The sequence below is a fragment of the Dictyostelium discoideum genome, assembly GCF_000004695.1.
Source record: "Dictyostelium discoideum AX4 chromosome 4 chromosome, whole genome shotgun sequence".
Taxonomy (NCBI): Eukaryota; Evosea; class Eumycetozoa; order Dictyosteliales; family Dictyosteliaceae; genus Dictyostelium; species Dictyostelium discoideum.
Genome location: NC_007090.3, coordinates 4,719,033 through 4,742,012, shown reverse-complemented (window position 1 = coordinate 4,742,012; position 22,980 = coordinate 4,719,033). Strand labels below are relative to the sequence as shown.

Sequence of the window (22,980 nt, the reverse complement as noted above, 5' to 3'; positions counted from 1 at the left end):
TAGAAATATAATAAAATAATTAGATAGGTGTGTTTGTGTGGAATTGGTGTATTATATATATATAATAAAAATAAAAAAAAAAACAAAAAAAAAAAAATAAAAAAATAAAAATAAAAATAAAAAAATAATAAAAGAAAGAAAGAGAACAAACAAATAATCACAGAAATTATTATTATTATCATTATTATTATACTTCCCAAGTGTAACAACTACCTTTAATAAAAACAATAAAAACAATAAAAAAAAACAATAAATACAAAAATTATAAAATATAAATCATTAAATAATGTCAACTAGATATATTGACGAGAATGGAGATGAATATGAAGAGGAATTTGAATATGAAGAGGTAGAAGTTGAGGTTGATGAAGATGGTAATGAATATATTATAGAGAGTACACCAATAAAGTCTGGTGCATTCATACCAAACGGTACAAATTTTTTAGATAATGGTAGTACTGCAAAACCAATAATATTCGATATAGGTTATAATCCACCAACTTCACATCAAAATGATAATGGGCAAGAATATGATGAAGATGAAAATGAAAATAATAATAATACAAATACAAATACAAATAATAATACAAATGCAAATAATAATACAAATACAAATACAAATTTAAAAAAACAATATCAACAACAACAAGAACAACAACAACAACAACAACAAAATGGATTTACATCACCAAATAGAACTATTAGAAATATTGAATATGAAGATAGTGAAAATAATGCACCGGCAACAACAGGTGATGAAGATGAAGATGAAGAGATTGAATATGAAGAGGATGAAGAAGGTAAAGTTGATGATGAAATTGAACCAATTTTAAAATACAATAGATTAGGACATGGTATTACAGAGATTTTAAAAAAAGATAGTGCAAGTTGTATGGCAATTCATCCAAAATTCTTAGTATTAGGTACACATTGGGGTTCTGTTACCATTCACGATTTTGATGGTAATGAAATTAAAAGATATGATACTCAAAATTCAACAATCACTGAGATTGTTATTGACCCAAAAGGTGATTATATTGCTTCTTGTTCACAAGATGGTAAGTTTTAAAAAAACAATATAGTAATCATATATATATAATATATAATATATAAACATATTTATTTATTTATTTGTTTGCTTTTTTTTTTTTTACAGGTAAAGTTGTAATTAATCCATTTGATAAAAGTGGTGAACAATTTATATATAATTATACAAGACCAATAACAGCTATAGCATTAGATCCAGAATTTACAAATAAGAATACAAGACAATTTGTAAGTGGTGGTAAACAAGGTCAATTAGTGATGAATTCAAAAGGTTGGTTTAGATCAAAGGAAACTATAATTCATTCAGGAGAGGGACCAATTTATGCAATTAAATGGAGTGGTATTTTCATTGCATGGGCTAATGATCAAGGTGTAAAGATTTATGATTGTTCAACTAATACTCGTATTGCACATATACCTAGAAAGGAAGGATCACCAAGAGGTGAATTGTATAGATGTTGTTTATGTTGGGAGAAACCTAACCAATTGATCATTGGTTGGGCAAAGAGTGTGGAGGTCATTCAAATCACTGAAAAGGTTGATATGACAACGGGCCATACTGTGAAGATCGCTCAGATTATGAATCAGTTCAATACAAAATATTGGATTGGTGGTATCGCACCATTCGCTGAGGAATTGGTCATACTTGGTTACAATGACGCCACAACGATCGAGGCCCAAGATGACCTCTCGTCAGTTTCAGCAACACCAAAAATGTTGACAAATAGTGGTTCAACCAATCCAAATACCAGTCCGAATATTACGGGTGCCTGGAATCAAGGTAGAGTGGATGGTGCTTCAAAACCATCGATTCATATTGTATCAAGGAAGACCAATTCCTCCATTACCACTGATAATCTATCGGTTAATGGCTATCAACATTATAAAGCAACCGATTATAGATTGGATTATAATACCGATGAATCGATATTCTACATTGTTTGTCCAAAGGATGTGGTTGCGGCTAAACCAAGAAATTTAGATGACCATTTAACTTGGTTAATGGAGAAGTTAAAGTATGATGAGGCATTGGACGCAGTTGAGCGTGATATTAAGACCATTAAATCACTACCACCAACAAAGATTAGGGAAGTGGGTGAAAGATATATCGATTACCTTTTGGAGAAGAAGGATATTAGAAAAGCGGCTTCGTTATGTCCAAAGATTTGCCAACGTGATCCTTTACTATGGGAGAAATGGGTCTATAGATTCTTGAATTTGGGTGGACTTCAACCACTTTGTCAATATATTCCAATTGGTAATCCATCATTAAGTTGTGCAATCTATGAGATGTTTTTAAACCATTTCCTTCAGAACGACCCAGACTCATTCTTAAAGACCGTAACAGAATGGTCGTCATCATTGTATAACATTCAAGCCATTATCACTGCAGTCGAGGATAAGCTTTCAAGACAGCCCAACGAAACCATTATGATTGCATTGGCACAACTCTACACCTACGATAACAATATGGAGAAAACTTTGGATATCTACTTAAAGTTGAAACGTGGTAATGTCTTTGAATTGATTTCACGTTATCCTGACCTTTTATTCAACTCCATTCAAAACAAGATCATTCTATTCATAGATTACAATCAAAACGAAGCCATTAAACTATTGGTGGCAAATACCGATAGAATTCCAATACCCGTTGTGGTTAGTCAGCTAAAAGATCGTAGAGAGTATTTACATCGTTATCTTCATACATTGTTTTTAAAGGATGCCCATATCGCTTCGGATTTCCATGAAATTCAAATTCAATTGTACGCTCAATATGAACCTGAACTCTTGTTGACTTTCCTCAAAAATAGTGGTCACTATTCATTGGAGAAAGCTTTGGAAGAATGTTCAAAAAAACAACTCTACGAAGAGATGGTCTATTTGTTGGGTCGTATTGGTAATGCCAAAGAGGCACTCAATTTAATTTTGGATAAACTTCACAAGATTAAAGATGCCGTCGAGTTTGTTGAACAACAAAAGGATGAAGAACTTTGGGAATATCTCATCAACAAATCAATGAATAACTCACTCTACATTAGTGAACTACTCGAAAATATAGGTTCAAACGTTGATCCAATCAAATTGATTCGATTGATTCCAGAGAAAATGGAAATTGAAGATTTACGTGATCGTCTAGTTAAGATTCTCTCTGATTATAATCTTCAAATGTCACTTCGTGAAGGTTGTAGAGAAATTCTAAAGAGTGATTGTGTAAATTTGGAAGAGGCATTAGTTGACTCTCTAAGAATGGGTAGAGTGGTTGAAGATCTTACTAAATGTGCCACTTGTTGTCAACCAATCATTTTACCACGTCCTGATAGTTCAATAGTTTTATATTTTTGTAATCATACTTATCATAGTAGATGTTTGAAATCTAATGATTCAACAACTACAACCAATCCAAATCAACCCCAACAACAATTAACTCAACAACAAAAACAACAATTACAACAACAACAACAACAACAACAACTACAACAACAACAGCAACAAAAACAACAACAACAAGGATTAGAAGTTTCATTTAGTAATTGTCCAATTTGTGTTCAATCTTCACAAACTAAAATTTCAAAATTCAATTCCAGAAAGATTGGTCAATAAATATTTAAAAAAAAATAAAAATAAAAACAAATAAATAAAATAAAAACAAAAAATAAATAAATAAAAATAAAATTAAAAAAAAAAAAATTAATAAATGTTGAAATATTTATTTATAATTATTCATTTTAAAATAATAATAATAATTAAAAAAAAAAATGAATAAAAAAAAATGAATAAAAAAATAATAATTGTGGTAATTTGTCAGATGTCCACCCATGATAATTTGATGTGAAAATATCTTGTGTCTACTTGAAAAATAAAAAAAAATAAAAAATAAAAAATAAAAATAAAAATAAAAATAAAAATAAAAATAAAAATAAAAATAAAAATAAAATTTATCATATTTTAATTTTTGGTCTTAAAATTTATAAAAACCGTTGGATTCTTTTTTTTTTTTTTTTATTTTTATTTTTATTTTTTTTTTTTAAACTAAAAATTTAAATATATATTCCCACACTTATCAAACTAGTTAGATAACTCTTCAGTTTTAGAATATTTGCAATTTTATAATTTTTTTCTTAAAGAAAAATAAAAAATAAATAATTAAAAAAATAAAAAAGTAATGACCATTATTATTTTTAGATAATAATAATAATAAAATGAAGATTATGCACCAAATAAAATTAATTCACATAATCCAAAAATAATAATACACTACACCAATATGTTTATAACCAAAATTAATCACCCAAAATTTTATCACCAAAAATTTATTTATTTTCTTTTTTTTATTTTATTTTTATTCATGAATGATTGGATTCCATAGTTTTTTTTTTTTTTTTTTTTAATTATTATAATTTATTTTACTTTTTTTTTATTACAAAAATAGAAATATCACTTTGGGTGGTGATTTTTGTTTCTTTTCTTTCTTTTCTTTTATCCTTTCCTTTTTTTTTTTTTTTTTTTTGGGGATGGTGCTATTTATGAGGGGGGGTGAGTAGAAGATTGTGGTTTTTCTTTTAAACAAAAACACAAACGCACTGAACACCTCTTAAAACTTATCATCATTTCACATTGCAATTTTAAGAGCACAGAAACACCTATTCATATAAACACCTCACCAATTTATATTATAAAATCATCAATCAAAACTTTTTATCATCATCATCACCCCCATAAATCAAAATTATAAAAATAAAAAAAATTAAAAATAAATAAATTAAAAATTAATAAAAAAAAAAATAAAAACAATCCAAATAAATTTTATTTTTATTATTTTTTTTATTTATTTTATTTTATTTTGTTTTGTTTTTATTATTATTATTATTAGCGGTTATTATTAAAGCTAATCGATCTCAATAACAATAAATCAAACAACATGATAAAATAACCCACACATTACACATCCCACATTGTAAAAAAAAAAAAAAAAAAAAGCATAACCACTCACACACTATTATTAGTGATAATTTGAATGTGAAAAAAAAAAAAAAAAAATAATAATAATAATAATAAAAATAAAAATATAAAAAAAAAAGGAAAAAATAAAAATAGCAAGGTTGTTTTTTTTCTCTTTTTTTTTTTTTTTTTTTTTCTTTTTTTTTTTTTATAGTATTTATCTTAGCAACAATAATACATCTATTTATTTATTTATTTATTTATTATTTATTATTTATTTATTATATTATTTATTTATTATATTATTTATTTATTTATTTATTTATTTATTATATTATTTATTATTATTTATTTATTCCATAAATAACAATCACTCTCCTTTGGTATTTTCAAATAAACAATACTTTCATAAAAAAAGTTTTTTTTTTAGATATTTTGGTTTGAAAAAAAAGATATTGTAAAATTTTTTTTTTTTTTTTTTTTTTTTTTTTTTTTAAAAAAAACAATTTTTTTTTTTTTTATTTTTTTTTTTATTTTTTTTTTTATTTTTTTTATTTTTTTTTTTTTTTTAAAAATAAACTCAACAGGTATATAAAAATCAATCGTGATAACTATTAGACAATACTTTAAAAATTTACCTGCAACACCTAAAATTGTATAATATTATAAACATAAACCTTATTTTAGTTTTTTATTCAAGTTTTTTTTTTATTTTTATTTTTTTATTTTTTTATTTTTTTTCTTTTTTTTCATAATCGTTTTTTATTTTATTTTTATTTTTTTAAAAATTTTTTTCTTAAAAAAAAAACAGCAAATAATAATAAAATGACCAAAAAGGTATTATATTCAACTAAACATGTATAAAAACATTACTTAATGTTCACAGATTTTAGAATCAAATAATAATACGTCATATGGACAAATGCAAAAACTTATTTGTTGCTTTTTTTAAAAAAAAGTTTTTTTTTTTTTTTTTTTTCTCTTTTTTCACTTTTTTTTTTTTTTAATTTTTTTTTTATTTTTTTTTTATATTTATTTATTTAAAATAATATTATATCTTTTGCCATATACACCACACACTAAAATATTTTTTTATTATTTTTTTTTTCAATTTTTTTTTTTTTTATTTTAAATTTTTTATTTCTCTCCAATATTAACATCAACACACTATCATATTATTTGTTGTTTATATTATATTATTACTTTTATTTTATTTTTTTATTATTTATTTCTTTGTATAATATAAAAAATCAAATAAATTTTCTAACATTACTTTTTTTTTTTTTTTTGCCCCTCAAAAAAAAAAAATAAAAATAAAAATAAAAATAAAAATAAAAATAAAAATAAAAATAAAAAAGAAATTAAAATAATAACAGAATAAAAAAAAAAAAGAAAAAAGTAGGGAAAACAAATAGAAATGAGTAATTTATTAAGAGTTGCAGTCTCTAAACAAAAGAGAAGATATCAAAAAAATGGTTACGATTTAGATTTAGCATGTAAGTATTTTTTTTTTTTTTTTTTCATAATGTATTTATAATTACTAATATATATTTTTTTTTTTTAAAAAAAAAAAAAAAAAAAAAAAAAAAAAAAAAAAAAAATTTCTTAATATAGATATTACTGATAATATTGTTGCAATGGGATTTCCAAGTGAAAAAGTTGAAGGTGTTTTTAGAAATCCAATGAAAGATGTACAAAGATTTTTAGATCAATATCATAAAGATCATTTCAAAGTATATAATTTATGTTCAGAACGTGTTTATGACCATTCAAAGTTTTATGGTCGTGTTGGATATTACCCATTCGATGATCATAATGCACCACAATTTGAAATGATCGATGCATTTTGTAGGGATGTAGATGCATGGATGAAGGAGGATTCAAAGAACATTGCAGTAATTCATTGTAAAGCAGGTAAAGGTCGTACAGGTCTTATGATTTGTTGTTGGTTAATGTATTGTGGTATGTGGAAGAATACAGAGGATTCCTTAAGATTTTATGCAGCATTACGTACATACAATCAAAAGGGTGTTACAATTCCATCTCAAATTAGATATGTAGGTTACTTTGGCAGATCCATTAGAGAGTCAATCAAATATGTACCACGTAATGTCACTCTAAAGAAAATTGTATTAAGACCATTACCAAAAGAAATTAATTTATCAGAAGTTCAATTCAATATATCCGTTGGTAAGAATTGTGTATTCAATAGTAAAGAACATAATATGAACGTTGTAATCTCAAAGAAAAAGAAAACAGTTGTAGATAAAAATAAAAAGGATCCAAAGAAAAAATTAACAAAAGAAAATAGTGAAAAAAATATAGATAGTCAACAACAACAACAATCACAATCATCACTTTCACAATCACAACAAGGACAATCATCACCAAATATGCAATCATTAAGTGCTAGTGGTACAATTAGTAGTGGTAGTAATGTTGGTACAGTTAATGGTAATACACTTCATCAATTAGGTGGAAGTCAATTTAGTTTAAGTGATTTAGCTGATGGTAATACAATTGGTAATGATGAATATATCTCCTTTGAGATTGGAGCTTTGTCATTGGCTGGTGATATTAGAATCGAATTTACAAACAAACAAGATGATCGTATGTTTATGTTTTGGGTAAACACTTCATTCGTACAACAACTCGAAATTATTCCAAAGAGTGGTCTCGATAAAGCACACAAAGATAAGAACCATAAAGCTTTCCCAGAGGATTTCCATGTCGAATTAACATTTGATCAACTTGATCAACAACAATCCCATACAACCGTTGTTGCTTCTGCTGAAGAACAAACAAACAATCAACATTATCCACAATCCTCAAATAATGTAGCAACATCTTCCTCTCATCACGATAATATTACAGTTGTAGCATCAGACGCACCACAAAATAATAATAACAATAATAATTTAAATAGTAGTAATAGTAATAACGCCACAACTACCACCACCAAAAATAATATATCTTTAGCATCATCTCAATCAAACCCTGTACAACAAGAATCAAACCCATCAACAACTACACAAGTATCAGAAGAAAATTCAGCTCCAAAGGTTGAAGCAGAAAAAATTGAAAATAGTAATGCAAGCGCAAATGACAGTGAAACTTCTTCAAATAGCTCAAGTTAATTTAAACTATTCTATTTATTTTTCAATTCTGGAAAAAAAAATGGTTTAAAAAAAATAAAAAAAAATAAAAAAAATAAATAATTCAAAATAATAATAATAATAATAATAATAATAATAATAATAATAATTATAATAATAATAATAATAAAAAAAAATCTTACAATTTAAATCTATTACTCCCTTTTATAATGACACTGTAAAATAAGTTTTATGAAAATCAAAAAAAAAAAAAAAAAAAAAAAATCAGAAAAAAAAAAATAAAATAAAAAATAAATATTTAAATGATTATTTCTTAATTTAATTTTGGTTTTATTGGTTTTTATAGTTTATTTAAATACAATTTTTTTTTTTATAATATAATACAAAATTATTGGAATCAATTTTTTTTTTAGTTTTTTTTTTTCAAAGAAAATCATCTCCAAAACTTCCGAGGACACTAGATAATATATTTAAAAATATTTTGGTGCCAGTTTTTTTATTCTTTTTTACATCACGGTAATCTTCTTCAAGATAATTACTTTGAATATAGTTATTTTCTTTATTATTACAATTTTGATTACTATCTATATTATTTTGATTTTGTTGTATAATATTATCTTGAGCAGAGCTATTTGAACTTTGAAAAACATTTATTGAATCACCATTATCGGTTGCTTCAAGTGTACGGTATTGATGATTTTCCATTTTTTATAATTTAATTTTTTTTTTTTTTTTTTTTTAATCTTTTTTTTTATTTATTTAATTTATTTATAAGTATATATTTTTTTATAATATTTTAAAATAAAAATATAAAAAATAAAAAAAATATTTATAACAAATTTTTTAAATTGAAAATTTGGAACCTTCCACATAGAATCATTTTTTTTATTTGAATTTTTCATTTTCAGATTTGTTGATAAAAAATGATTCTAAGTGGTTCCAAATTTTTTTTTTATTTTTTTATTTTTTTTATTTTTTTAATTTTTAAATTTTTTTTTTTTTTTGGTAAAAGGTATTAAATAAAATAAACAAAAGATTTTTTGATTTAAATATATTCCATTTTTTTTTATTTATTTTTATTTTTTATTTTATTTTTTTTTATTGATTATTTTTAAATGTTTATTGTTTATTTTTTGAATCATAAAATAATTTTAAAGATGAAAGTGAGGTATTTAAATTTCTATTATTTTTTATACATGAACGTGTCCATTTTGAAAGTGAATTCCAATTACCCATTTGGGTGAATCTTTCATCTATTAATAAAATGGAACCATAATCATTTTTGTGTCTAATACATCTACCTAGAGCTTGATTTAAGGCACGATAAGCTTGTAATTTATACCAATCGCCACCACTTATACCTTTTTTATTTGTATCGTTATGTTCTTTCTTTAAAACGATACGAAGATCTACTAAAGATGGATAGGGGATACCAACGACTATAACACCTCTAGCATATTCATCACTGAAATCAATACCTTCGCTAACTTTACCACGACAAACTGCGAATAAGATTGCACCTTTATTTGGACGTTGTTTAATTTCTTCACGATAATTATCTAGGGTTTCAATGAATTCTCTTTGATTCTTTGGTTCATAAAAATATCTCTTCTTTGCATTGATTTTCTTTAGAATACCAGTTTCATCCCAACGACTTAACAATTTCTCTAAAAATCCATACGAAGGAAAGAAACAAAGTACACCGCTCGGTATTAATTCGATATGTTGTAAAATAGTTTCACCTAATGAATCTTGAAAATCTAATCCCTCTGATGGACCATGTGTACAAATTAATTTTGTACCCTTTACTCCATGTGATAATGTACCAATCCAAGCACGTTGTGCAATATCTGGTAAATTACCCATCTCTGCTGAAATTGGGAATTTCGCTGCCAATTCCATTGGAAATGAATACAATGGTGATAATGTACCAGATGTTAATACAACAGAACGAGTTGCTTGAACCAATGATGAAAATGCAATTCTTGGACTCATTGCCCAAATACCAAATTGATAATTCCATTTTGTACCTTGATTACTTTTCTTACCACCATTTGTTTGAAATGCTGATGCTTTTTGTAAAACCAATCTATAATCTTCAATCCAACCTTTGTTTTGATAAATCATTGCTGTAACTTTTTCAAATGATTCTAATAATACTAATGCTCTTTGTGGTACTGGATCAATTTTTTGTTTATTACTACCAACACCAATACCACCTTTACCTTTTGATGGAAATGAAAGTGAACCACCACCACCTTCTTTACCATTATCAGAAGTACCATCACCTTCATCAAATAATGTTGCAAGATGATCACGAAAGCTGAAATAATTTGTTTCATTTAAACCAAACTCTTCAAAAATATTTAAAATCTTTTCACCTTTCCAAACGTTTTGATGTTTTTCAAAATCTATTGGTTTTAAAGTTTGAACTTTTTTATTAATCCAAGCGATAATTGATTCCAATAGTTTATAACAATAATGAATGGCTAATGCTTTTTCATTGGATAGCATACTCATAGTTCTTGAATTCATTATACAATCTTTAAAATTCTGATAACAATGTTCATTCAATTCCTCTAATGATGAATCGAAACTACTCGTCTCCATTAAGGCATCTTCAATATTATGAGCTTCATCAAAGATTACAATTGAACCTGCAACTTTATCTGCAAAACTTTTTCGGATTTGTGGATCAATTAAGTAATTATAAGGACAAAATATTAAATCTGCTTTTTCAATCATATCTCTTGATGCGAAATAAGGACATTCACTGTGTGCTTGACCTGCTTCCATTAAATCTTCAATATCCCAAACTTCTTTTTTACCACCCCCTAAAAAGTCTGATGATTTTGCCAATGATGTTTGTTGTTCAGTTTTTTTAAAACGACAACCATGATCTAATAATAGTTTTTTACATTTTTCAAGTTTCTTTGGTACATCCTTTAATAATGGATTAATACAATATTGATCACGTGATGCTAATACAACCATATTTGGTCTATAGGGTGTCTTTTTTAATTCACCTGTTAATTGTTTAATTTGTGAATGAGTTCTTGAACAAAAGAATATAGTTGGAGATTTCTTTTTTATAAATTTTTGTGTACCATCATTATCATAATCAATTAATTCATTATTTTGTATTGTCGTTGTGGTTGTCATTGATCCATATTTTGGTTTTTTATTTATTATTTTTGGTATTTTCTTTGGTTCAAATTTACCAACTCCTGTACCATTATAATCACATTGTAAACCTTTTTCATATTTATATGAATCTAAATTTAATTCTTCACTTTTAATTGGTGATGTTGATGGTGTCGTTGTCATTGTTGTTGTTGTTTTTGTTGTCTCTTGTTTTATTGGTGAAATTGAATTTGTTGTAGCTGTGGTTGCAGTTGCTTCTTGTTTTATTGGTGACGTGGAAGTTGAAGTTGAAGTTGAATTAGAAGTTGAAGTTGAAGTTATAGATGGTAAATTTGAAGTAGTATTGGAAGCAGCAGAAGCAGCAGCGGCAGCATCAATTAATTGCTTTTTTTCAATCATTCTTTGTTTTGAATCTAAAGCTAATTTTCTTTTTTCTTCTAAATCTCTTTGATTTTTTTTTTTATTTTCTTCTTGCCATGCTAATGATGAACATAGTAGAGATAAAGTTTTACCAGTGCCAGTTGGTGATTCTAATATACAATTCTCTTTACTATCTAAACCTTCTAAAATTCTAGACATCATTGATGCTTGACATGCATATGGTTTGAATGGGAATTTAACTTTATAATTACCAATTTTGTATACACCATTTCCTAATTCTTCATATTTTTCATATGAAGCATCATCTTTAACATTAATTTTATTATTATTATTATTAATAATACTTCCATTTATATTGGTATTAATATTACTATTAGTATTTGTATTTTTATTTACACTATTATTGTTATTATTATTTATATTATTATTATTATTTATATTTGAATTATTAAAATAATCGAATGGTGTATTATAGTAATCATCAGGTTCATTCTCTAAATAATTGAAATCATCTCCACTATCCATAATATCCGATATTGGTCTTTTTACTCCGATTGTAGTTGATGTTTTTGTTGTTGTTGTTGTTGTTGTAGTGGTTGTTGTAGTGGTTGCTGGTGTTTGTGACGATTGTGATGAAGATGTAATTGGTTTTGCTTTGAAAAATGAAAGAATTGATGGTGGCGGTTGTGATGATTGTGAATGTTGTGATGATTGTGAAGATTGTGATGATTGTGATGAAGGTAATGATGATCCACTAACTCTAGGAGAAGGTTTTAACAAACTAAGCGAAAACACTTTTTTTGGTGGTGGATTATTATTATTACTACTCATTGAAATTTGTATCAATTCATTAATTAATTCATTAATTAACAAAACACTGAAAAAAAAAAAACAGGAAAAAAAAAAAAAAAAAAAAAAATAACGAAAAGTTTTAATTTTATTTTTATTTTTATTTTTATTTTTATTTTTTCATTCACATTATTCGGGCGCCTTTGAATAATTTTTGGTATGGTATTTTTATTGGAACCCAACTTTTTTAAATATAGTATTTTAAAAAAAAAAAAAAGAAAAGAAAAAAAAAAAAAAAAAAATTTTCATTTACTTTTAATTTTTTATATTTTATAGTTAAAAAAATTAATTTTACATCGACAAAAATTAATTTTATTTTATTTTATTTTTTTTTTTATTTTTATTTTTATTTTATTTTTTTTTTTTTTTTTTTTTTTTTAGTAAAAGAGTTATCTCGTAACACCTTATTTTTATTTATTTTAAACAAAAAAAATTAAAAAAAATAATTATCTAAGATTAAAGTATTAATTTATTACACAAATTTTTTTTTTTATTTCTAACTTTTATTTTTTTTCTAAAAAAAAAAAAATTAATTCTAAAAATATTTTAGAACTGGTCCTGAGATTTTAAGATATTTTTTTTATTTTTTTTAGAAAACCAAGAAATTCTGTAAAAAAAAAAAACCACTAAAAAAAAAAAAAAAATAAAAAAAAAAAATATCATTTGCATCAATTTTTATTTTTCGTCCAAAATTTTAAAAAAAAAGACAAAACAAAAAAATAAAAATAAAAACAACAAATAAAATTATTATCAATATGTCAACAGATTCAGAATATTCAAGAACATATCTTGAAGGTTTACTTGGTTCAGAAGTTTCCAAAATTTGTAAACAACTAGGTTTAAAATCATCAGGTGTCAAACCTCATTTAATTAAAACAATTTTAAATTTCCAAAACCCTGATAATTCTAAAACTAAAGTTACAAAAACAAAATCAAAACCTACTACAACTAAAACACCAAAAACCAAATCAACTACCACAACCACAACAAATAAAAAATCAAAAACTAAAATAGCTTCAAAACCAGCACCAAAAGTTTCAAAACCAAAAGCTAAATCATCAAAGAAACCAGCAGCAGTTCAACCAACAACAACAACAACAACAACAACAACCGCAGCTACTACTACCACTACACCTGAAGCAGCACCAACAATTACAAATAATTCAATAACACCTGAAGTACCATCAAGTGCAACCACAAGTGAAAGTGCACCACCAACAACAACAACAACAGCATCAACTACTACTGCTATTACACCAGAAATTACATCATCAACAGCAACAGCAACAAAAGAATTTAAACATGATGGTGATCCAGATAATGAGGTTATATCACTTCGTATGAATCGTGAAGGATGTAATACTGGTGAGTTACATGCAAGTTTAATTTGGAATGATATTGCAGATTTAGATTTACATGTTATAACACCATCAGGTGAACATTTATATTATGGTCATAAAGAATCACGTTGTGGTGGTTGGTTAGATAAGGATATGAATGTAACAGTTTCTCAACATTCTGAACATCCTATTGAAAATATATTTTGGGCATCAGCACCATCTGGTAAGTATAAAATCTATGTCAACCATTTCAGATGTCATACTAGCAGTGACCCACGTTTCCAATCGTCAACTAGATCCGTTCCGTTCAGAGTCAGACTCATTAAAGAGGGTGCCACCCAATGGTTCCAAGGCACAGTTGCACCAAATAAAAATGTAACATGTTTCGAATTCAATCTTAAAGGTAGTGGTGCTGTTGGTTCATTCGTAGTTTTGCCACCAAATAACGTTCCTTCAACATTCAAAGAACTATGTGAAAAGAATAGAGTATCCTATTCCCAAGGCGAAGGTTATTATGCACTAAAAAAAAAAGAAGAAATTAGTGAAATCAAAGACATGGTCTTACACAACACAAAATCCGATACCTTTATCATTGGCCACAACGATGTTTGTCAAGCATTAAATCAACCAGCCAATAAAAGAATAACCCTAAAACCAACTGACCTCCCACCAGATACCCGTTTATTCGTTCAATCCACTAGCCATAATCGTAAAATACCTGCTGATACTCATGTTTTGATGAAAGTTAGTGTAAAAGAAGCTTTAACATTCCGTCAAAGTTCAAAATATAATTTTAAATAAAATAGAAATAAAATAGAAATATTATAAAGAAAATTAATTTTATAACTATTATTTGGGTGTAAACTATTTATTTATTTAATATATAAAGGGGAGGAGGGGTGTTTAATTTGGATCAACAAAACAAGTTGGATAACCATTTGTCCAAATAACTGAACCAGGGTTTGAACAAATACAATCATTCTTTGATTGAGTAAAGCCAGGCAAACAACTACATGTACCATTACAGAATACAAATTGACTAGTTGAGCAATCTTGAGGGGTGAAACATGTTTTAGGATAACCTGTTTCATTATCAATTGGAGTGCATAAAGGAATACCATTATTCCATAGTGTTTTACCATCACAAGTTTCACATTTATCACCTTTGAAACCAACTGCACATTGACATTGATTATTTGATTTTGGGGTATATATAACCATTGGTTTTGAATTACCACCACTACCACTACCACTACCACTACCACTACCACTACCACTACCACTACCACTACCACTACCACTACCACTACCACTACCACTACCACTACCACTACCACTACCACTACCACTACCACTACCACTACCACTACCACTACCACTACCACTACCACCGCTACCTTTTAAAATTGAAATTGATTTAACTACTGCATTATTTGTAAATGATGAACCTGTTGAACCAGTAATAATATAATAAATATTTTTACCATCAGTTGTCATCGATGAAATACTATCATTTGTTAAAATTATTGGTGCCATTGTTGATGATGAATTATTAATTGAGAATGCTCTAATACCATTTTCATTTGAATAATAAATCATATCATTAATTTTAAAGAATCCACTATTTGTTGTGGAATTATTATCAGTGAATAATAATTTTAATTTATCACTTGAACAATTTCTACAATTAGTTGAACCTAAATAAAATTTACCATCATAAGTTGATATGTAGATATCATTATCTTGCAATATAATTGCATTGGTAATTTGATTCTTGTAGAGGAGTGTTGAATTTGAGAAATCAGATTTTTGGCTTGGAATACCATTAATTAAGAAAATTCCATATTCACCATAAACAGTTTTACTTTCATCTTTATTAAAACCAATAGTGAATGGGACACCCCAAATATTTAACACTTGTTTAATACTTGATGTAGTTTGATCATAAATTGCAAAAATGTTACTACCACTTTGATAGAATGTAATGTATAAATAATTATGAATTGGTGCATATTGATAAATTTTATAAAATGTTGTAAAACCTCCACCATTATTTAAAATTTCACCATAGATTTTATTTTTAATTTCAATTGTTGCTTCTCCACTACCACTACCATTCGTTGATTTAGTATCTAAATTGAATATATATGGATACCCAAATGGACCTGAATCACTTGAATTGTATTTACCAGATACTATTAATTTATCAATATTTGAATTATATACAATACCATAGCCTAAATTCAAACCACCATTACATGCTGCATATGGGTAATTCCCACATTCATAATCTCTATTACATGTTGTTGTTGTTGTGGCAGTGCTATCACCTCTAATTAAATTTAATATAAATAATAATACTAACAATGTTAGTATTATTTTTTTCATTTTCATTATTTTTTTTTTTTTTTTTTCTTAACAAATATGAAATTTAAAATTACCATTTTATACTTTTTTTTTTTTTTTTTTTTTTTTTTTTTTTTTCTTTTTATTTAAAATAATTTAAAATCATTTATCTTTTAATACTTGCCAATTTAAAAAGAATATCTTATATATGGTAATAGATTTATATTAATTATTCAATGAAGAAAAGAAAAAAAAAAAATTGAAAGTCAAAGCGAAATTAAAAATTTAAATACTGGTGTGAAAGTAAATCGAGTAAAAAAATTTTTTTTTTTTTTTTTTTTTTTTTTTTTTTTTTTTTATTAAAAAAAGATAAATAAAATGAACCAAAAAATAATTGGATATTATTGAAAAAAAGATGATTATTATAAAAAATATGTTCTAAAGACTTTTATTTTTTTTTCCTATTACCATTGTACAAATTTTTAATTTTATCTGTTGGACATTATTTTACAAATATTTTTAAATCTTTTGGATATTATTATAATTGTCCACTTCAATGTAATCATTGTATTGTTTCAATATTTTAATTAAGTAATTTTCATTTTTTTTTTTATTTTTCCTTTTTTTATTTTCAATTTTATTTTTTCATTTTTTTTTTAATTTTTTGAACAGTTTGATAAAATTTTAAGAAATAAATTAGACTATTATTTCTGAAATCATTTTAAAGGTATTTAAGTGAAAAAAAAAAAAAAATATACATAATGAGATGTTATTATTAATTATTCCTTTGTATATATATATATATATTTTTTTCATTTTTATTTTTTTAAGTTTATTAACATCAACATTCATCCAAAAAAAAAAAAAAAATAAAAATATAAACAAAAAAATAAAAAATAAAAATAAAAAAAAAAAAATAAAAAAAAATTTTCTTTTAATTTTTTTTCTTTTTTTTTTTTTTTTTTTTTTTTTTTTTTTTTTTTTTTTTTTTTTTTTTTCCACAGTAATACTCGCTCACTGTGCGGAATCAATTAGAATAATATAAAATTTTTTTTTTTAGAGGAATATTTATTATAATAATAGTAGTAGCAGTAGCAGTAGCAGTAAAAACAGGTTTTCATTCAAAAAAAAAAAAAAAAAAAAAAAGAAAATAAAAACAAAATAACAATAAAAAATAAAACCTTAAAGGTTTAAATTCATATAAATAAATACATTAAAAACAGCTTTTTTTTTTTTCCCTCATTTCTTTTCCTTTCTTTTTTTAAAAAAGAATAAACTCTATTTATTGATAAAAACAGTAATAATTTATAAAGCTTTTTATTTAGCCAGTATAAAGTTTCATATAATTTATCACCTATTATTATCACCAACTCATTATATACACTTAAAAAGACCAAAAAAAAAAAATAAAAAAAAAAAACACACACAATACTATACATATACACTCATACACCCAATACATACACATACACCTACATCACCCAAAACACACATCACATCACATCACATCACATCACATCACATCACATCACATCACATCACATACACACAACACCACATAGATATACAATGAATTATAAATCAAATTCCCATTGGTTTTTTTCAAAAGAACAAGTATTAAAACATTACTCACTTGGTATTGAACTTAAATTAGAGGTTGCATATCGAAGAGCATCAGCAGCATTTATACAAGATGTTGGAATAAAGTTAAAAATGTATTTTATCAATATACAATAGATCATTTATTTATTTATTTATTTATTTTAATTACATAATGGCGAATATATTTCTTTACTAACATAACAATAATAATAATAATAATAATAATAATAATAATAATAATAATAATAATAATAATAATAATAATAATAATAATAATAATAATAATAATATTTATAATAATGATTATAAAGGCCACAACTTACAATTGCAACAGCAATATCATATTTTCATAGATTCTTTATTCGTCACCAATTAAAGGATCATGATAGATTTGTATGTATTAATATTGATTCCCCTGTAATGATAATGATTAATACTAAAAATAATAATATGTTTTTTTTTTTTTTTTTTTTTTTTTGTTTAAAAAAAAAATAGGTTGTAGCAACAGCATGTTTATTTTTAGCAGGTAAAGTCGAAGAAACTCCAAGAAAATTAGATGATGTTATAAAGGTTTCATATATGATAAAGAATAAAAAGAAAGATGGTGATAAAATGGTTGCAATCTCACAACAAGAACATAATAATTTAAAGAATAAGATTTTACAAAACGAACATTTAATCTTAACAACAATAGCCTTTGAATTGGCTGTTGAACACCCTTACAAATATTTATTAGAATATATGAAATCAATACAAGGTAGCAAAAATCTTTGTCAAGTCGCTTGGAATTTTGTAAATGATAGGTAAGATTATTATTTTTTATTATTATCTTTCCACATTCATATTTTCGCACATATACAATAATTAATTATTATACGCCCTCACAAATGTTACATAAGAGGGTGTATTTGCGTTTGTGTGTGTGTATAAATTGATAGATAAATTATAAATAGATTAGATAGATTGATAGATTTTGTTGATTCATTATCTTCTTTTTTTTTTATTCTATACATATTCATATTCACATATATATATATATATATATATATATATATAATAATTGTAGTTTAAGAACAAGTCTTTGTCTGCATTATCCTCCAGATTTAATATCATATGCATCAATTTATTTAGCAACTAGATTTTTAAATTATCAATTAATAACTGAAAATAAAAAAGAGTGGTGGGAAATGTTGGGAATTAAATTTGAAGTTTTAGAGGATATTAGTAAACAGATTTTAGATCTTTATGAAGCAAATCCTTTACAACAAACTGCAACAATACCATCTTCTTCTTCTTCAACTCCTACTTCAACTTCTACAACTACTTCAACTTCATCACCATCACCAAATCCATCTCAACCACAACCACTACCACCACAACAAAATGAAAATAGTAATAATAGTAACAACAGCAACAATAATACAACAACCACATCAACATCAACATCTTCAAACACAATAACAACAACATCAACATCATCATCAGCAAATGAAAAACAACCATCATTAAATGAATCTGGTGATATTAATAAAACACCAAATAAATCATTATCAGCTACAACCGCAAATAGCATTTCACATCATATCTCACCGACATCTTCAAAACCTTCAAATAGGAATAGCGATCACCGTTATTCTCCATATAAATCAACTCATCATAGTAATAGTAACAAACGATCATTATCAAGATCACCATCACCAAATAGAGCCTCTGTATCAAATTAAAATCTGTATGCAATCTCTTTTTTTAAAAAAAAAATAAAAAAAATAAGAAACAAAAAAAATAAAATAAAAAAAATAACAAATAATAAATAACAAATAAATAAAACAAAAAAAAAAAAAAAAAAAAAAAAAAAAAAAACCAAAACCAAAAAAAAAAAGAATTAAACCGGAAAGGAAAAAAAAAGGAAAAAAAAAAATTACCCAATAAAAAAAAAACAAAAACTGCCTTTAAACGAAAAGAAAAAAAAAGAAAAAAAAAATATTTAGTGTTTTACAAATTCCATCACCTAACCCTTTATTTATTTTAAATCATTCCAAAATTTTTTTTTTTTAATCCCAAATATCAATTAATATTTTTTAACAAACCCAAAAAAAAAAAAAAAAAACAATTTTTTATTTTTTTTTTTTATTTATATTTAACACATTAATAAATAAATAATAATATTTTTTAAAATATATTCATTGTTTTTGTGTGTGTGTTTTTTTAATTTTATTTATATTTTTATTTTTTATTATTTTTTTTTTTTTTTTTTTATTTATGTTAAAAATAATACATTATTATTTTTCTTTCTTTTTTTTTTTTTTTTTTAAATTATCAGTTAGCTTAAAATAATAATGTCAAGTATTATAGATACATTTGTTGGTAATGAGGATATAAGTGGTGTAGTTATTGAAAAGTTTCCAGTAAGTTATAATTAATATAATTTAATTTATTTTAAAATTAAAATCAGAATTCCAAAACTAATAATTTATTTATTAAAAAAAAAAAAAAAAAAAAATTACATAACAAAAAGGATCAACCTCCAAATATGGTTAGAGTTGTGATTGTAACAAATGTTAATAGCTATACCAAAAATTTAACAATCCATGTAAATAAAGATAGAGTCTATACAGTTTATTGTGGTTATAGAAATGGAATACCATTTAGAGGTGGTGGTACAAAATATAATCAAGTTAGTTTTGAAATTGATGATACAAGACCAAATATTTTATTTTCATTTTGGAAAGCAAGAAATTTTGGTTTATTAGAACGTGTTACTGAAAGAAATTATTCAGTGTCATCAATTCAAGGAAATACTTTAATTATTTCTTGGCCAAATAGAAATAATCCAAGACAATTTGAATTAAAACAAAATCGTCATACTCCCTCTCAATTAGGATTAAATCTTACAAATTAAAATCAATCATTTGTATTTTTTTTTTAAAAATACAAAATAAAGTTAATATTTATTTTTTTAAAAAAAAAAAGAGTATAGGAACAAAAAAAAAAAAAGTTAATAAAAAATAATATTAATTATATGTATTTATATTAAACCAGGGACAGTTTATAATATTTACATATATTTTAAACCAGGGATGGGTTTTTTTTTTTTTTTTTTTTTTTTTCATCTATAATTATTGTTTTTTTTATTTATTTATTTATACCAGTATGATGTAACTCATATATAAAAATTAACAAATAGTTTGTTTTGATTTTAGATGAATTTGTGTGTGTGTTTGGTTAATAAATTTCTTTTTTTTTTTTTTTTTTTATATTTTTTAATGGGTATAATATTTTTTGATTATTATTATAAAACTGATCTTAAAATATTATATATTTGATGGGATTGATATGACAACAACAAATTTTATAAAATTTAAATGTGATGACATCTTAATTCACCATTATGATTTTACTTGTAAGATCTTAAAATTGTTAATTTTTTTTTTATATAAATAGTTTTTTAATTTTTTTTTTTTTGTGATCATTTAAAACATCAATTTTATTTAAATCAAAAATAAAAAAATCACTATAAAAACTATTTATTATTTATTTATTTATTTATTTATTTATTTTTTAAAAAGTACAATTAAAACAAATTAATTAAAAATGTTATTCAGTATGTAATAAAACAAAAACAAAACAAAAATTATAAATCAAGATTTGGAATTTCATTGTGCTAACTAACTTTATTTTTATTTATTATTATAGAATCATTAAGCTCATCATTTGTTTCAAAAAATGAAATTAAATCAAATATTAATACTTGTAATTTATGTTATTCCAACGATTCTAAAGATACAAATTCTGTAGCTCGTACAATTACTGTTTATAAAACAAGTACTCATGCATTTTATACTCGTCCACAAATTAATTTTTATTAAATAATTATTTAAATAATTATAATTAACAGCCCTGTACAAAATATTAATTATAATTTTCAACATTGTTGTATTTTAAATTTATGTATTAATAAAACTTTAATTTTGTTTAATTAAAAACAATAAATATTTTCAATTCTTTAATTTTGTTTAATGATGAAAAATATTTTTATTTTTATTTTTATTTTTATTTTATCTAATTTAGATAAATTTATTAATATTAAAGATTATGATTATAAATTGAAACTCATCATTTTTGTTAAATAAGGTTAATGAATTTTGAAAAGAAATCAGATTCAAGTTTATTTAAAAATTTATATAACTTTCATTAGTGATGTAAATTGATTTCATAGACCTTAGTAAAGTCAAGAAAACAATTGAAGTTTCTTTAATATAATAATCATTTAGTTGTTGTTGCTGTTATTGGTTGTGGTCATTGCTATTGGTTGTTATAAACTTAAAAGTGAGAGAACCAAACCCAAAGACCACCATAGAAACTACGCAGACCACTTAAAAAAGAAATTAACAAATTTTAAAAATAAAACTCCTCGATTTGATATTTTAAGGAATGTTTAATTAAAAATTGATTAAATCAATTAAAAAATGAGAGATTGAGAATTTATATTAAAATAAATTGATTTATTTCCCAAACATAAAAACTTATAAAATATTATAATGTGTACTACTAACCTTATAAAATACTGAGCGAATCAAACCCAAAGACAACCTAAAAACTACTGTTTTAGTGAGTGGTTTTAAACCAATATTGATATTTGGATTTGATTATATTAATTAACATATAATAATAACAAATAAAATAAAATAAAATATATTTTATTTTATCCAAAAAACATTTTAAATTTAATATATTTCACATTTATTATTTTATTTTATTTTATTTTTGTTTTGTTTTTATTATTATTATTATTTTTCAAATAATTTTGCAACTCTGGAAAGTCTATTAATTAATTAAATTCAAATTAAATTTAATACATACACAAATATAGTTTTGATACTGTACATCATAAATGTTATTATCAATTAAAAAATTAATTTCTATTAATATTTTTATTTTAAAAAAAATTTAAAAAATAAAAAAAATATAATTAATGACTCGTTTATAATAATTCTTTTTTTTTTTTTTTTTTTTTTTTGGATATAAAAATAAAAATAATCTTTATCTTCAAAAGAGGAAGGATATTGAACTATTTTTTTTTTTTTTTTTTTTTTTTTTTTTTTGAAATAAGAGCTATTAATTAAGAAGAATTATTGAATAAAAGAGATAAGCTTTAATGGAATAAAAAAAAAAAAAAATAAAAACATAAAAAATAAAATTAAATAATAATAATTTCA

The 22,980-nt window shown here is 23.8% G+C and overlaps 9 protein-coding genes across 9 annotated transcripts; 6 read left to right on the top strand and 3 right to left on the bottom strand.

Moving 5' to 3' along the window:
• Nucleotides 1-286: 286 nt before the first annotated feature.
• Nucleotides 287-3,648, top strand: vps41 (RING zinc finger-containing protein; the record flags this gene model as incomplete). The annotated part of the gene is made up of 2 exons (XM_632485.1): nucleotides 287-1,058; nucleotides 1,157-3,648. 2 exons carry the CDS (start codon nucleotides 287-289, stop codon nucleotides 3,646-3,648), a joined length of 3,264 nt encoding a protein of 1,087 aa, XP_637577.1.
• Nucleotides 3,649-6,403: 2,755 nt separating this feature from the next.
• pten (protein tyrosine phosphatase) lies at nucleotides 6,404-8,123 on the top strand (the record flags this gene model as incomplete). The annotated part of the gene is made up of 2 exons (XM_632484.1): nucleotides 6,404-6,482; nucleotides 6,601-8,123. 2 exons carry the CDS (start codon nucleotides 6,404-6,406, stop codon nucleotides 8,121-8,123), a joined length of 1,602 nt encoding a protein of 533 aa, XP_637576.1.
• A 402-nt stretch (nucleotides 8,124-8,525) lies between these two features.
• On the bottom strand, nucleotides 8,526-8,807 carry DDB_G0286801 (hypothetical protein; the record flags this gene model as incomplete). The annotated part of the gene is made up of 1 exon (XM_632483.1): nucleotides 8,526-8,807. One exon carries the CDS (start codon nucleotides 8,805-8,807, stop codon nucleotides 8,526-8,528), a length of 282 nt encoding a protein of 93 aa, XP_637575.1.
• Nucleotides 8,808-9,221: 414 nt separating this feature from the next.
• BRIP1 (DEAD/DEAH box helicase) lies at nucleotides 9,222-12,458 on the bottom strand (the record flags this gene model as incomplete). Its single annotated transcript, XM_632482.1, has 1 exon — nucleotides 9,222-12,458. One exon carries the CDS (start codon nucleotides 12,456-12,458, stop codon nucleotides 9,222-9,224), a length of 3,237 nt encoding a protein of 1,078 aa, XP_637574.1.
• A 773-nt stretch (nucleotides 12,459-13,231) lies between these two features.
• On the top strand, nucleotides 13,232-14,617 carry DDB_G0286619 (SAP DNA-binding domain-containing protein; the record flags this gene model as incomplete). The annotated part of the gene is made up of 1 exon (XM_632481.1): nucleotides 13,232-14,617. One exon carries the CDS (start codon nucleotides 13,232-13,234, stop codon nucleotides 14,615-14,617), a length of 1,386 nt encoding a protein of 461 aa, XP_637573.1.
• Nucleotides 14,618-14,719: 102 nt separating this feature from the next.
• sigM (EGF-like domain-containing protein) lies at nucleotides 14,720-16,210 on the bottom strand (the record flags this gene model as incomplete). The annotated part of the gene is made up of 1 exon (XM_632480.1): nucleotides 14,720-16,210. The coding sequence occupies one exon, from the start codon at nucleotides 16,208-16,210 to the stop codon at nucleotides 14,720-14,722; it is 1,491 nt and encodes a 496-aa protein (XP_637572.1).
• A 1,521-nt stretch (nucleotides 16,211-17,731) lies between these two features.
• On the top strand, nucleotides 17,732-19,488 carry cycK (hypothetical protein; the record flags this gene model as incomplete). Its single annotated transcript, XM_632479.1, has 4 exons — nucleotides 17,732-17,877; nucleotides 18,076-18,181; nucleotides 18,260-18,567; nucleotides 18,831-19,488. The coding sequence occupies 4 exons, from the start codon at nucleotides 17,732-17,734 to the stop codon at nucleotides 19,486-19,488; spliced, it is 1,218 nt and encodes a 405-aa protein (XP_637571.1).
• A 612-nt stretch (nucleotides 19,489-20,100) lies between these two features.
• Nucleotides 20,101-20,663, top strand: DDB_G0286615 (hypothetical protein; the record flags this gene model as incomplete). Its single annotated transcript, XM_632478.1, has 2 exons — nucleotides 20,101-20,169; nucleotides 20,280-20,663. 2 exons carry the CDS (start codon nucleotides 20,101-20,103, stop codon nucleotides 20,661-20,663), a joined length of 453 nt encoding a protein of 150 aa, XP_637570.1.
• Nucleotides 20,664-21,355: 692 nt separating this feature from the next.
• DDB_G0286799 (hypothetical protein) lies at nucleotides 21,356-21,630 on the top strand (the record flags this gene model as incomplete). Its single annotated transcript, XM_632477.1, has 2 exons — nucleotides 21,356-21,365; nucleotides 21,458-21,630. The coding sequence occupies 2 exons, from the start codon at nucleotides 21,356-21,358 to the stop codon at nucleotides 21,628-21,630; spliced, it is 183 nt and encodes a 60-aa protein (XP_637569.1).
• Between the last annotated feature and the right edge of the window lie 1,350 nt (nucleotides 21,631-22,980).